At 43.7% G+C, this 15647-nt stretch overlaps 2 protein-coding genes across 3 annotated transcripts in view; one reads left to right on the top strand and one right to left on the bottom strand.

Moving 5' to 3' along the window:
* Positions 1–5862, bottom strand: part of mnat1 (MNAT1 component of CDK activating kinase) — a 33129-nt gene extending 27267 nt beyond the window's left edge. The window contains exon 1 of one of the 2 annotated variants that reach the window (XM_027008204.2): positions 5779–5862. Coding sequence is in view for 1 of the 2 variants with exons in the window: in XM_027008203.2 (XP_026864004.1) it covers positions 5122–5210 (89 nt within the window). In the remaining variant the exon portion in view is untranslated. Of the gene's footprint in view, positions 1–5121; positions 5320–5778 lie in introns of those variants that run through there. The other variant, XM_027008203.2, reaches the window with a different exon arrangement.
* Positions 5863–5982: 120 nt separating this feature from the next.
* On the top strand, positions 5983–11758 carry six4a (SIX homeobox 4a). Its single transcript, XM_027008197.2, has 3 exons — positions 5983–6981; positions 8724–9346; positions 9592–11758. Exons 1-3 carry the CDS (start codon positions 6194–6196, stop codon positions 10146–10148), a joined length of 1968 nt encoding a protein of 655 aa, XP_026863998.1. The 5' UTR covers positions 5983–6193; the 3' UTR covers positions 10149–11758.
* The last annotated feature ends 3889 nt before the right edge of the window (positions 11759–15647 follow it).

The raw sequence follows: 15647 nt of genomic DNA, 5'->3' as shown, positions 1-15647 counted from the left end.
CACCATCTCCCTCATCCAACCTATGGAACAAGGCATGATCCAAGCGTTTAAGGCCCTGTACACGAAGATCTCACTTCAACGTCTTGTGAGTGCAATGGATGCAGACGAGAACTTCACGCTAAAGGAGTACTGGCGTGAATTTACCATCTCAACGTGCCTGTCTGTCAAACAAAATGCCCTCAAGGAGATGAAAAAATAAACACTCAATGCATGCTGGAAGAAGCTTTGGCCAAATTGTGTGCAGGATTACAAGGGCTTCTCCCCTGACGAAATTTAGCATGCGTCTGTCGACAAAGCAATTGAAACTGGCTAAATTACTTTGTGGCGAAGGTTCTGATGACATTACCGAGGAAGAAGTAAATACCCTCATCGATGCCGATCTGGAGGAGTTGACGAAGTCTGCCAGCGGAGAGGATGTGGAAACAGAATTGGAGACACAGGCAGAAGAAGAACAGGGCCTGGCATTGGAACGTTTGTCCGAGATCTTGAGGACAGCAAGGAATGTGCAAACAATGGTTGAGTCATGGGATCCTCACATGATTCAAGCATTAAAATTTAACAATGGCTTTGAAAAGCTGCTCCAGCCATATAAAAGTCTCCTAGACATCCTGAAGAAAGAATGACAGCAACTTCTGATAATGTTCCTCACAAGGGCCAAAAAAAGCCAGAAAGAAACCCCACCAGAAGATACGGCTCCTGTAGTAGAGCCAGAAGAATCATCTACTTTTACCTGTACAATTTTAAAGGGTGATGTAAATTATAACATCAATTTTTAAATGAACTTGAAGTGTTTTGGGGACATATTTAGGGTTTAACATATGAAGATAGGTCTTTATAGGCCTTTGTTAGTTGTCCGTCCAAAATTCGTGGGGGGTCTAGGAACGTAACCCCCACGAATTTCAGAGTATTACTATATACCTTTCTTTAAAGATCACATATGTGTATGAAATCGGTGCTCTCTCTCTCTTAATGTGCTTTATTAATATTAAACTAAAGTGTGGTCCAATATCAATGAGATTCTGGGGGGAAATGGCTAGCTACCTACATAGCTAAACTGCAAGCATCAGAAAAAGCAACTGAAATGAACTCATGCCGTGCAGCAATGCATGCCCCATTTTGAGGCTTATAGAGATTATAAAGGTTTCAAAATTATAAAAATCAAGGTTTGTTATTGATTTTATATATTGATATTTATTTCGACCACATGCAGGCGCAGTTGTTAGCTAGGCAATGTACAATATCTAGCTAGCTAGCCGGTCTGACCAATTGTTCACCTAACTGCAAGGTAAATATAATGAACAGTAAAATGTCTAGTAAGATACCTTTGGCAAGAACTCAGAATATTCCCACAGATTGTACTAATCACAAAGTGATCAAGTTCAATCTGATGCTTGTGGCTTATGTTATATGTACAATATTTAGCCAATATTAAAAACCTCAGCTTAAACATAAGACAAACTAAGGCGGACAGACCCAGAGAAAAGAAAAACAGCTGTATATGTATTTTATTGCAAACTGAATCAAAATATGTTTTCAGGTTTTTACATCTACATGGATGGCATTTAGCAGAAATGATCTACCAAACTGCTGTCTACCAAATAGTTTAGAACCAATTACACTCACACAATATTATGCATAGTAGGCCTATGGAAAATCGGCACCCAGAAAAGTGAAGCCCCTCTTTTTTGACAGATTTGCCAGACACTGAAGAATCATGTTTCTGAGGCCAAATATTTGCAAACTCCATACACCTGTACAAGCCTGTACATATTTTTATGTGTAATAACAGCCTTATTTTTGAATAAGTAATATGTAATTATTGCAAATGTCACTTAAAAACCATGCCTGAAAGAAACATCTTTAAAACAGACTTTAATTCAGTGTAAAAAGAACTATGAGGATCTTATTTGTCCTTGAGTAATTATTTAATTGACTAATTTTACTTCTGCCTTAGTAATTATTATTTTAAAGTACTTTAAAGTTCTTTACCTTGAGTACATTTTGGGCTACTCTGCCCACCTCTGTTTATCACTGCCGTAGAAATCAGCACGAGTGCCTGTGTTAGATTTTGGTAAAGTAAGTCTGGGAGGGCAAGAAGGAGATGTTGTTGAGTAGCTAGAGGGGAAGGGGTGGAATAGGTAAGGTAAGAGGAGTGGGCAGTAGCAGGAGTGATGAATGGTTAGTACGGGTGATGGATTCAGTGGAATCGGGTCTTCCTTGTTTTGTGGCTGCTCTTCAGTATGGCTGCACTGTCTTTGTCTGTATCTGTCTCAGCAAACCCAAGTGCATTAAGGAGAAACACCATATCTGCTGCAGGTATGTGTGGAAAAGCTTTAAGGCAGCCTAGTAATCTTGTAGTGGTGAAGTTACTGAAGCAGCAGTGCTCTGAGGTGGTAAGCAGTTATGACCCCCTATGAGCTCTCACTCTCTTTCTCTGTCTCCCTCTCTCTCTCTCTCGCCATCTGTATGTGTCAGCATGATGCATTGAGAGGTTACTATGGTCTTACTCAGCAAACACAACTCACTCCATCTAACTTTGCCTTACACATACACACACTGCAAACCCAAGTTCTTTCTCTAAATGTCTGAAGTACATACACACACAATGCGATCCCATTGGATGTTTACCTGGTAACTGTCAGGAGTACCACTGTCATTGACTCACTTTCTCTCCTTTTCTCTCACTTGCACACTCAAGATACTCACACAGAGCTGTTCCAGTCTAAAGCAGCACCTGTCCTACAATAGAGAATGCTGTTACAAACTCTCTCTTTGTGTTTTATACACGCATGCACAAAAACCGACTGAACATCCTCCTAGTGGACAGACACACAATTTTTTACACCCTCAATTTTCATAATCCATAATTGTCTGACTAAAAATAAATTCATAATTTTAAATCTCACATTAACTGACTGTGTTAACAGATGAAACAGAGTGCAACCCTTCTCCTCCACACCAGTCCACGGCTGAAGAGATGACCCGTCACCGTAGCCTGCACCGCGTCTGGCTTGGTGGGTACACCGGGTCAGCGGGGCTTTTCAGGCAGATATACAGACTGGAGTACAGGCTAAAAAAGGCAAAGCTGGCCCGAATCCAACCAGGCGCCAACAGCCTGCAACATCCCTCCCTCTCCCTCTCTCTCTCTCTCCTGTCCGCTCTCCCCGTCAGCACTCCTACAGGACGGCACACTTCCCCCATTCAGCAGAAACCACATCGTCCTCTCCAGGGCCAAGGGCAATGGCGAGGACACAGAGGACAGCAGCATCTGAGTCCCGAACCAAACTCTAACCCATACACCGTACACACATATTTCCCCAGGACAAGCAGCTCCACCTGTAGAGCCATTTATGATTGTTATTTGCAAAAAAAGGTTCAATTTATGGTTGCAGAGGGCCAGTCAAGTCTAAAGGCACTGATGTGTGGCCAGTGTTGTGTGCAAACAAGCAGGCCGCATGCAAGTACACTAAAGCCACGCAGCTTATCATTGGTTAATTATTAGTGACCTCTCCAATCCAGTTGTGACAGATATGTAAAAATAAATAAATAAATAAAAAAGTACTCCTAAAAGTCAAACAAATCAGTCCTCCATAAATGCTAAATCAGTCAAAATTTTCATGATCTATTTACAAATTATTACAAACCAAAATATTGCAGAAATGACGCATTAAGAGCTCTCACCAGTGTGTCTCAACACAGTTTCCAGGCATATTACAATACCATTGCAACATATTTGATATCATAAAGCTCCTATGTCCAGGAGAAGCAGTCTGGTGCAGGTTCAAAGGTGAAATTAGTGTAACTAAACCTCACCCATAGTCAGCCTCTGCACAAAAAAACAGAAAAGGTCCCAGCAAAAGGAGTCACAGCCTAAGTAGTAGCTGTATGTACACAGTGCAGCTCAGTTTAAAGTGTCTGGATAAAAGCACCTAATAAAACGTGGTAAGTGCACTGTGTAGCTAGTGCTCATTAATGTTCATTTAAACATGGAATGCAAATGTTGTAACAACCTTTATAAATAACCTCTAAGCGTGTGTTCAGGCTTTGTGGCTTTGGTTCGATTCCAATGAAGTCTGGTGCGTTTACTTCGTTAGTACGGTTCGTCACAGCAAAAGAGAACGCTGCCTTTCGAACTCTGTTGCACACCAAATAAGCAGAGTGAGACCGGTATCGGTCCGCTTCCAGTTTAAAGCAATGTGGGTACAAAAGGAACGAGCAGTGTCACATAAAAATGAGGAAACTGCGTCAACAGTACATTAAAGAGGGAGATACGCTGTGTCGTCTTCTTGCAGCATGTAGTTTGATACCTGCAGCGTAGGAATTCCTCGTGCTGTTTTGCCTGCTTAGTGCATTTTGGCAGTTTTTAAATGGTAAAAATAGCACTACAATGACACTTGCGCATTTAGCCCAGCCTAGAACATTGTTCTAGTTAAATTGCCATTGTCGTAGCTATTGTCGCAAAGGATACGACATAAACGCTGTTCGAGCTGGATTACTTTAGTTCACGTCTTTTGGTTCGATTGTAAATGTCAGTGTGAACGCTAAGCGAACCAGGACAAAAATGCAACAATGTATAATTTTCTGCTTTGGTCCAAATAAATGACAAATGAACGCATTTATATATATATATGCATGCGTGTGTATGTATGTAAATCGCAGATCTAACAAACCTAATAAGTAAAGTTAATAAAAACTGAAGCTACAAACTGAATCGCTTTCAGTTATACCATGTCTTCTATTCCCTATTCTAGTCTTCTGACAGATTAATAAAACAGCACTACAGTCCGAAACGACTTTAACATTTACCGCATTTGGCAGACGTTCTTATCTACAGCGACTCAGCTAGCAAGCAATGATATTACTAGCACCAACTCCATCTGCTCTACAAAGCGAGCTACAAGAGCGTAGTTTGTCTGTACGAAGAACTTGTTTAGACAGATAATACGTAAAATAAGATGGCGTATATGTATAAAAAAAGTCAAACATGTACGGCTACTGTTCATTTTACCAGCGTTTCAAACACACCTTCGACCATTACAATGTTTTAGCTACTTAAACCAAATTGCTAGCTAGCTAGCTAGCTAGCTAACTAGTCACAACAATCACTACTCCTTTACTCACAGAGTATGACCGCAGACATTCACCATCAGCTTCAGGGATGGGTTTCTGTATTTTGTTGTTTTGCATCTTGGGCATCCCTGATCGTCCATGATTGATTATACCGAAACTGTCCACAAAATGTTAAGTGTTCTTTATCTTGCGCTAGTCATTTAGCCAAACTAATCATTTGTGTGGCGGTCAGAAGCAGTTCGGGCTACATTGGTGTAACACCTAGTCTCTTCCTGAGGGTGAAGTATCTTTAATGGCTGTCGTTCCTACTCGCGTTTTGACGGCCTTTTAAAGTATTGACTATTAACATTCCTTCTTGACTTCTTTTTAACTTCATGGTATTTCCTCCCACCAAATGGGACTTATCGTTGTAATTATAAAAATCACTTAAGGTAACTCACTTCAAACTAAATAAAACTATCCTACTAGATATAGAAGCCTTCAGCACTTATGTATAATAGGATACTACCATGAGCAGAATAACACCTTATGCAGTCTTTCACCATACAAGTAATATACGAAAGCTATACTATAAAACATTGTATTTGTGTGTTTGTTTTCGTTTAAGTAAACTCGTATAAAAATACGGAATTTAATGGACCATATGCTTTGTTAATGAGTCAGGAAATATAAAAGCATATTGATTCTGTGTTTTGCGCTGTCACGAACCTTTTACTTGGCGGGTAGAGTATATGAACATTTCTTCCCCCTTGAAGCTGAGTGCAAACAAAAAGCTTAACAGCGCACACAAAGGCAGTTCCGCTCGCCTTTTCTCACGCACGCTCACCTTCTGCAGGTGAGCTACGGTGGCGCGTGACAAACACTTTCCTTTGAAATGGAGTGGTCCCTCCTCTCCGGATCACTCGTTAGCCAATCGTGTCTCTCCGAAAGAGCCTCTGTGCCCCCTGTTTGCCACGCTATCCCTCGGAGTAAAACTCGGGCTGGAACGAAAGACGAGAACTATCCACTTACAGTTGGAGAGACACCCGATATCAGTCGCATGGTAAGCGAGTAACATGATCAGCTAAGCCCAAACGAGGCGGAGTGACTAACTGATGGAGTTCTTTGGGTGAAGAAATAAACGATGTCTTCCTGTGAAGCCGCGAGTGACGCTAATATTGAAAATGTGATCCAGTCGAACTGCTACGAGTCGTCCGCTGGAGGTCCTGCGCGCATTCGCCTACTGCCTCTGACCACCTCGGGGACCGTGGAGATGCTCGTGGGGCGGCAGCAGTTGTCCCCAGTGGAGCGTGATGTTACCGCCGTGGACTCCGCCTCGGCTCGCACTGACTTTACCGCAAGTGCGACTGTTGCCGCCAACTCGCTGGCTTTTTCCCCGGAGCAAGTTGCGTGCGTCTGCGAGGCGCTGCAGCAGGGAGGCAACGTGGAGCGGCTGGCCCGGTTCCTGTGGTCTCTCCCGCAGAGCGACTTACTGCGCGGTAACGAAAGCATCCTCAGAGCGCAGGCAACGGTCGCGTTCCACCAGTCGCGCTACCAGGAGCTCTACAGCATACTGGAGAACCACAACTTCAATCCAGCATTCCATTCCGCCCTCCAGGACCTTTGGTACAAAGCTCGGTATACAGAGGCTGAGAAGGCTCGAGGCAGACCACTGGGCGCCGTGGATAAGTACCGCTTGCGAAGGAAGTATCCCCTGCCTCGGACCATCTGGGACGGCGAGGAAACCGTCTACTGCTTTAAGGAGCGTTCCAGGAACGCGCTGAAGGACATGTACAGGCAGAACCGGTATCCGTCCCCGGCCGAGAAGAGAAATTTGGCTAAAATAACCGGACTGTCCCTGACTCAGGTCAGCAACTGGTTCAAAAACCGGCGACAGAGAGACAGAAATCCGTCCGAGGCGCAATCGAAAAGGTAAGGACTGGTCTAAAGTTTTCACAGGTTTAACGAGGCTGTCAGACCTTGCCCGTCTTTACGAAACAAACTTAACAGGTTCGCAAATTTTGGCCATGCACAATGTCACATGAACTGGGAAAAACAGTTGTAGTCATTGTTGTGGTCCTAACTTTTGTTACCATAAATAAGTGGAAATTCCTCGTGATCGATTACGTTCCGAGAATACCCGACGGCTTTTTGAGTATATGTTCGTGCTGAATGAACGCATCGATCATGCATACTATGTAATGACATCGTGAATAATTGGCAAGTTAATTTAATGGCAAATACTGAGGTGCGAGGTCGTGCCACTGTGTTTTGAAATATGAAGCTCCGGCTAAGTAGCAAGTAGCTTGTCTTTCGTGTGTGCATTGAGTGTATACAAACAGAAGCCGCGCGGCCCCACGCGCAGCCGGCAATGAGAATTAAAAGGGTGGATTTGTGTACATTTCAGGACTCATATCTTATACTGTCACAACAAAACAGTTTGAGTTCAGCACAGAAAAAGATGTATTCGATTCTGTATCTTTAGAAAGTTCACACTAACCTGTGCGTGTGTCTGTGTATGCGGGTGCGTGTTTTGTGCGCGCGCGAGTGTGTGTGTGTGTGTGTGTGTGTGTGTGTGTGTGTGTGTGTGTGTGTGTGTGTGAGAGAGAGAGAGAGAGAGAGAGAGAGAGATAGAGAGAGAGAGAGAGAGAGAGAGAGAGCGAGAGAGAGCAAGAGCGAGCGAGCGAGCGAGCGAGCGAGCGGGATATAAATAACCTATTTTTCAGCACTGCATTTTTGAACGACCGCTTCTTACATTGTTTGAAGAGACAGCATTGACTTATTTAAATCTTTTTGCTTTTGTGAACAAAGCTCAGGTGCACCTGGCGGAGGTGACCTCTCTCTGTCTTTCTTTCCCCCCCCCCACCCCCTACACACACACACACACACACACACACACACACACACACACACTTTTTTACAAATACAGCTGATGAGAAGCGTTGCTTAAAAGCACTTTGCCGATGAACCCTTTTTTTTAATCAGAGGAACTAACTGATGTTACCATCAGACCATTTCATTTTGTGGACTATATTTATACTAATGAAAGTAAAGTTGACATTTTTATAGGCCTATATTCGTTCGATATTTGCTAAAATATTTGAACATTAATATTTAAATAACTGAAAATATATTTTCTTATATTTCTATTAAAACTATTAAAAGTTGAGCTGTGTTTGTGAGTAATGTTTTCTTTCGTTTTGTTTTCTTGCGCTCTTCAAAGCAACAACGTACTCGTCCGACAGAAAGACAGGTCAAATAAACCTGGCCATTTGTGGTGTCCTGCTGCGAGCGGTAACTTGCGCACAGCACAATTTATTGCGCCAAATGGTTGCCGAATCCGTTTGTATGTCTGTTCAGTGAAGGGAGGCTACGTTTATATGGTCTGTTTGTGATTATCGTGGACAAAATGAAGGTTATAATTAGCTCTGTATGGAGTATGGAACGATGGGATTCCTCCACCCCAAACCTGTCTCATGCCTCAATGCGGGCATCATTCTTATCCGTTAAAGGAAAAAAAATATATATGTTTATGATTTTATGTTTGGAATTAAAACCAAATTTAACCAACCTTTTAAATATAAAAATTCATACAAATTTTCTCCTTCAATCAGAATGCTGTAAGGCTGTCAGTTAGAATTCCTGTTGACATTCTTGCACTCTCATACACCCAGTGAGTCAGACGGCAACCACAGTACTGAAGATGAGAGCAGCAAGGGTCATGAGGATCTGTCTCCATGCCCACTATCAAGTCCTGCACATGGGACACTGACTCAGGGGTCTCAGCCGCTCTCCTCTGGATCTCTGGAGACAGAAGTTATCCAGGCAGTTGGTGAGAGTAAAAACCCAGGCTCCTCTACACACCTCACGTTCAATGGGAGCTTGGAGCTCTCCGCCAACAGGTCGTGTCCACCATCAACCACCTTCCACAATGGCACCTCTACCTACCTACCCTCCCCAGGAAACATCCTCTTCAACGGACTGAGCCTCGGACTCCAACCACAGGATTACAGGCCTGGTCCAGGGGTCCTGATCAGTGGAGGTGAAGTGAGTGATTTCATACAAAAAGGGCCAGATGGGAAAGCTGAGGGACTAAATTCAGGCTCAGTGACCCAGAACGGTGCCTCGACCTCAGGCATGGCCTACAACTCAGCCCCTTCCTCAGAGAAGCTTCAGGCAGGAAGTTACCGCCTGGTGTCTGGGGCAAGCGGAAGGGAGGATGAGACCTCGGTGCTTAGCAGTCCTCTTTGCCTTCCTCACCTTAAGTTGTCATCATCTTCCTCACCTGCAATACAAGGTGAGAAGAATGTAAGAAATAAGATAAAGTCATCAATTCTGTGAATTCTGTTTACCTTTATTGTCTTTATACAGTGTGTATCTGCAAGTCTAGCCTAGAGAAGCGCTCTGAGGCTTACCTGTTTGAAACAAAAAGAAATGTTCACTGATGTGCACATTGGTTGTTGTCTTTGCCCCCATTTCTCTTTCTCCTCCATCCTCCATCCCTTCTCCCTTCTCATCCCTCACTCCTCTCCTCTCCTCCAGTTCCCACTGCGCTGGTTAGCGTAGCCGTTAGCTCCTGCACTGCAGACTCCCTGTGCTCAGACCAGGACCAGGTGAGCCTGGCCCCTCTGCAGCCCAGTATGGTGCACTACAGCCTGGACAACATTCCCACACTGACTCCCATCAAGCAGGAGTCCCTGGAGGTGGCAAGACAGCGTGCAAGCGAGGTGGATTACTCTTGCCACCCCGCACTTCATCCAAGTCAGGTCCCGCACCCTGGCTACGCTCACAAACCCTCACACCCTGAAAATGGCTCGCTCCCCAACACGCCCGCGTCACTGGCCACCACCGTGCCGACGTACACAACTCTCGCCATCAGCGCATCCCTTCTTGGCCAAACGATAGCGCCGGAGGTCAGGGGTCACAACCCCCATGTGACCCCAGGCCAAAACAGGGACTTCCTGTGTGCTGGGTCAGAGGAGAGGAAGGTGAGGTCTGGAATGAGGGAGGTAATGACAGGGCTATGTGTACAAGTGGAGGAAAAAGACCTGGTGAAACTGCAGTCTGTCCGCATGGACGAGGACATGACAAAACTCTGAACTGTGTCCAGGCTTCCGATCAAATGATGTGTGTTTTAGACTTTAAGAGATTATGGGACATCATTTTGATTTGTCTCAGTTTTTTAGTTTTTGAATGGCTTGTTTAAGCATTATGTGCTAAATTATGTTTATTTACATGTTTGTTAATGTACAGAAAAGGTTTGGTTCTAAATTCTGCACTTCCAAGCATGCAAAAATGGGAACTGGTATGTTGTAAAATGAGGATTTAATGGCAATCTTCAAGAGAAAGTGTGCATGTGTTTTAGGAGTGTGTGTGTGTGTGTGTGTGTGTGTGTGTGTGTGTGTGTGTGTGTGGATTCTTTTGTGTGTTTGTGTGTGTGTGTGTGTGTGTGTGTGTGTGTGTGTGTGTGTATTAGTGTCTGGATGTAAGTATTTTATGGTTATCACCTGCTGTTTCCTGTTGAGCAGAGGCGACAGGTGGGAGCTGGTCATGTGACCTCCATGGTGACCAGTCCTGCTCAGTTATCTGGGTCAAAACATAAAGGTCATCACCTACGTAATCATGCAACCATACACACACCCATGCACACACACACACACACACACACACACGCACACACACACACACACACACACACACACACACACACACACACACACACACACACACACACACAATGCCATAAGTGTGCTACAAAGGTCAGTGTACATACATCATTAGTTAACTAATATAATTGTAAATGTAATCACTAATAGAACATCATGTTGCTGGAGTTATTGCATTTATAATTTGCGCTTGACTGACTTACCACTAATCTGCATTACACTCCTGTGTGAAGTGAGGCGACCTCTCTGTGGACATCTTCACTGGCGTATGTAATGCCATCTTTAAACGGTGACAGCAGAAAGCAGCTTAGTGGCTGCTGACAGGAACCTTTTGCTCACATAGCAGCCTTGTTACAAACACGCACTATTTTCTATATGCTTTATTTTCATTCAACACTCACCCTTTTTTACCAAAAAAAAATCCATGTAAAGAACAATATGGAAAAGATTTGATGTGTGCAATGTATTTATACTGCATTTCAATTCAAATAACTGGTACAGCTGATGTGTACAAATCATTAGCACCTCAAGTGTAAGTAGTGTATCTGTATGAAGCCAAGTAGAATGTGTGCCTGTGTGTGTATACAAGACAGGATTAAAAGGTCTGACATCTTCACTGAGTCTTGTGAGCAGGACTCTTGGACTGGAAGGTGAGCGTGCTGTCACTTCTTGGTTCTTCTTGGTGATAGTGGACAGTATTACAGTGCAGTTTACAGAATCAGACCTGAACTCCGCACACACACACACACACACGCGCGCGTGCATACACACACACACACACACACACACACACACACACACACTCATCTGCAACTTTCCTTTTGACACATTCAAAGCCCTCATCTTACCACCAACAGCAAAAAATGTTCAAACGTGACTTCAGCAATAAACATTGATATGTTGGAAACAGCTTGTCAAGAGTGCAGTCATAGTGATAGTGAGGCATAGGTGCATTCACTTCACTGTTTGCTTTTGAGTATGCATTTATCCTGAACAAAAGTTTAAAATTTTGACATTAAGTGAATGTATTTTCTTTCATTAAATATTTATATTTATACAAAAGGAAGTATTCCTGCCTCTGCCTTTATGTTCCTTCTATTACCCCTCAAAAGTCTGGTGGACTCTTTCTTGAAAAATACTGAAGAAATACCCCCACCCCCCACCCCCCACCCCCCATTCTCCAGGTCAGTCCTTTCTGGCTGATGTGGCTGTTCCTGTGCTATGTCTACGGTGAACGTTAAAAATTCCTCTGGACAGGAAACATGTGAATAAGAAGGCTTAAGTAGCCGAGTGATGAGGGGAGGGCAAGGCTGATCCTGCAAGGCCATGCCAGCATGCTGGAAAATCAGCGGTGATCGTTTGCACATGCCTGGTAGTCTGGAGCTCGTTAACGACCTGCTCGTCTCAGCCCCCTTAATTCAAATAAACATTGGGGGCGATTTCTGGAGGCCCTGCCACAGAGAGAATGCTGATGGGGGGTCTGGCTAGGTCTTAGGAGGGGTGGGGGGTCAGAGGGAGACAGTGAGGGGCTAACCAGCAGGGGTCTGGTGATCCACAAGGGAAACAGACCGCAACGGGGGAAGATGCCCACCCTACAACTCCACACACACGCTATGCAGCTGGGATGCGTTTGGAGTCATGCTTCATGATGGTTCTTTTAGCCCTTTCTGGTCTATTCGATCAATAATCAGCGGTGAGCATCTATCAGCCCCTGAATCACTGATCCGAGAGGTGCAGATCTATAAAACACAAGTCAAACCAGTGATCAATCTCTCTCTCTCTCTCTCTCTCTCTCTCTCTCTCTCTCTATGTAATTTACTATGATCTAATACACGAAGGAACCCAAGAAGACGCTTTACCACACAATCAACATTACTAAAGCATATCAACATGTCCGTCCAATGCCCATCTTCCCTTGCACACTTGTCAGCAGACAGGAGTTCAGGAGCTGTGACCTGCCATAACCCAGCCAATCTGATCCAGCCATCCGTTACTCTCAGATTTACACTAAAGTTCAAAGGGTGCAACAGATTTGCTCATGGACACTCTGCATTGGATTTCAGAGTTCAGGATGAAGGAGAATATTTCCCCACACCTCCTACTGTTGTGGTTGTCTTACACAGAGACAGCTTGGCAACGCACCAAACCGCAGCCAGCAAAAGACATGGGTAGAGTTACTGTATGGTTACAGCTATGAGGCTGAAACTGAGTGTGAGAGAAAGAGAGAGTGAAAGAGATCGAAAGAGAGAGAGAGAGAGAGAGAGAGAGAGAGAGAGAGAGAGAGAGTGAAAGAGGGCTGGAAGGGGGTGACAGGGGTATTGTCACCTGTCCAGAAGCAGCACAGGTGACCCCTTTGCCATGGGCAATAGATTGACCGTTTATTAGGTATCAGGTAACGTGGGGAGATATCAGAAAGGGGGGAGGAGGAGTGTGTGTGTGGGGGGGGGCGGTGTCTGTGTGTGAAGGAGAGAGAGAACGAATTATATTCAAAAATGGAAAATTCGAGAGAGATTGAAAGAGATCGAAAGAGAGAGAGAGAGAGAGAGAGAGAGAGAGAGAGAGAGAGAGAGAGAGAGAGAGAGAGAGTGAGCCACACCTCAACACTCACTGCACTCAGCAGCAGTGCTGGAAGAGAAGTTCACCATGAAAAACAAAACCAAATAAATACATACATTTTCAAAAATCCCAAAACTCCTCTAACCCATTAAGGACAGTGAACTTTTTACTTTTTTTTTTCTTTTAAGTGTATGTAACCCAACCCTCCCTTCACCTTGTACCCTCACTAATGGGAGGTCAAAGGTCATGAAGAGCTCTTCTTATGTTGGCCACTGTCGTCTACAGTCTCCCGTACAGAGACATTAGTAGAGGGAGAGCAAGAGAGAGGGAGAGAGAGAGAGAGAGAGAGAGAGAGAGATGAAAACTACACATTGGGTTTATTTTGCTTTACCAGTTCTCAGTTAACAGAAGTAACTGAATATGATTGCTATACTTCCACACTTCTGAGTATTTATATTAGTTTTATTCTACTGCAAAATTATGAATTGTACTTTGACTCCATTATATTTGCCCAACGCCTAGTTACTTTGCTGACCTCATGTTTGCATATTTCAGGTGTGATTGAAATAAGAGAAAACCTTAGATTAATTTTTACTTTTAGCAATACTTAATGCATGTTGTGTGAGCAATTTTTTTTATTTTATTTTATCTGAATTCTGCTTTCTGCCACAAGTATATTTTTAAGTTAGATTTTGGGGAAATATATTTATCATGTAAGTTACATATATAGCCTAATTTTTACTTTTACTTTTACGTTTTATATTTACGTTTTGTGCTCGTGGGCCTAACTTAATACGGGATTTCAACTCAAGTGTTTTAGTAATATTACTTTCACTTTGCTCAGTTGATGCATTTGTGTAGGCTACTGCTTCCATAGACGGGACAGAGGCACTGCCTGCTGTATAGTTTAGCCTATTTAGGTTCTCTTCCCGCCTTGAGTGAAAGAGTGCAAAAGAGACGAGAGAGAGAGAGAGAGAGAGAGAGAACGCACGAAAAAAGTAACCACGAGGTTAAATGTTCCGATAGCCACCGAACGCGCGCCATAATTATCATACACTAGAGCGTGTGGGGGAGATGCCTTGGGTTGAGTCCTCGCGGAAGCCTGCTGACACCAAAGAGGTGTGTAATTGCTGCCCGTGTTTAAACTCGAGTTATTTTAACTCGTAATCTCACTTTTCATGACAGAGGTCAATTTGAACCTAGAAATTGTAGTGATCAAAATGTAATAGCCTAATAGCAATGTGCCGACTACGCTGAATGGTAGGCTATATGTCGCTATCTCTGTGGGACATAGCAAAAAAAAAAAAAAAAAAAAAAAAAACATACGTAAGCTATCAGTGTGAAGTTTTATTTTGCGGAAAACCTGTCGAGCGTCACATTTCGCCAGGCGCTTGATAACTTGTCTTTGTAGCCAGGGGACCAAGCATGCAGCTGTTATTGGCTGGCGCCCCCTCCCTGTAGTAGCGTTACAGAAATAACAGAACTTATCTGCCTAAATAAATATATTCAACAAAATTCATCCAGTATTCATATTTCGACGACGACTGTTGGGCATAGGTTACAAAAATAAAATAAACAAAGCCAGTGCTGTTAGTTATAATTAGCGTAGACATTAGAAATACTAAATTAACCCCAAGTTAAACAAAATAGCTTTTTTTAGTTTTGGTACCATGAATGATCCAGGCGTCTTAATGTCCTGTAAGATTTTTGTGATAATTGTTAAGAATGACTGGACCTAAGTCTTCTCCAGAAGTCCTTTTGTTTGCGGTAGAATGAATAGGCCCTGCCCAACGCTGTTCTTTTGCAGAAGCAGGCGTCCTTAGCGCGTGGCTTCTGCCTGGAGCGAAAACGGGGACAGATCGTATAGCCATTCGGGTTACGCTAATGTCTCAAGCACACATTGCAACCCCCAACCGCTCTCCGCTCGCCAAGCCACCACGTCTTGCCCAATCTCAGGTTGTGATCATTTCAAGATGTGTATGAACACACACACAGACACACACACACACACACACACACACGCACACACACACGCAAACGCTCTGGCCAGGGCAGAGGCGAGGAGTGACGGGGTCATTGCTACCGCTGTGATTCTGACTTTTAGGAGAGCGGAAGAAAAGGAGAGGCGGAACTCCATATACATGCTTTGAAAGCACTTCATAAAAATGTCATAGTACATCTCATGTGCAATACCCCCTGAGCTTCTACTATGTTTTTTTTTTTCGTTTTTAATACGAGAGAGAGAGAGAGCGCGTGCGTGTGTGTGTGTGTGTGAGAGAGAGAGAGAGAGAGAGAGAGAGAGAGAGAGAGAGAGAGAGAGAGAGAGAGAGAGAGAGAGAGAGAGAGAGAAATGTTATTATCTAAAATTCTGGTACT

The sequence above is a fragment of the Electrophorus electricus genome, chromosome 11 (genome assembly GCF_013358815.1).
Source record: "Electrophorus electricus isolate fEleEle1 chromosome 11, fEleEle1.pri, whole genome shotgun sequence".
NCBI lineage: Eukaryota > Metazoa > Chordata > Actinopteri > Gymnotiformes > Gymnotidae > Electrophorus > Electrophorus electricus.
Note: the sequence above shows the minus strand (reverse complement) of the source record. Positions and strands in the feature narration are given on the sequence as shown.

Excerpts from the sequence above, each read along its gene's own strand:
- six4a (XM_027008197.2), top strand. The coding sequence starts at position 6,194 with ATGTCTTCCTGTGAAGCCGCGAGTGACGCTAATATTGAAAATGTGATC. Across the intron at positions 6,982-8,723 it reads TCCGAGGCGCAATCGAAAAG|TGAGTCAGACGGCAACCACA; the intron begins GTAAGGACTGGT and ends TCATACACCCAG. Across the intron at positions 9,347-9,591 it reads TTCCTCACCTGCAATACAAG|TTCCCACTGCGCTGGTTAGC; the intron begins GTGAGAAGAATG and ends CCTCTCCTCCAG.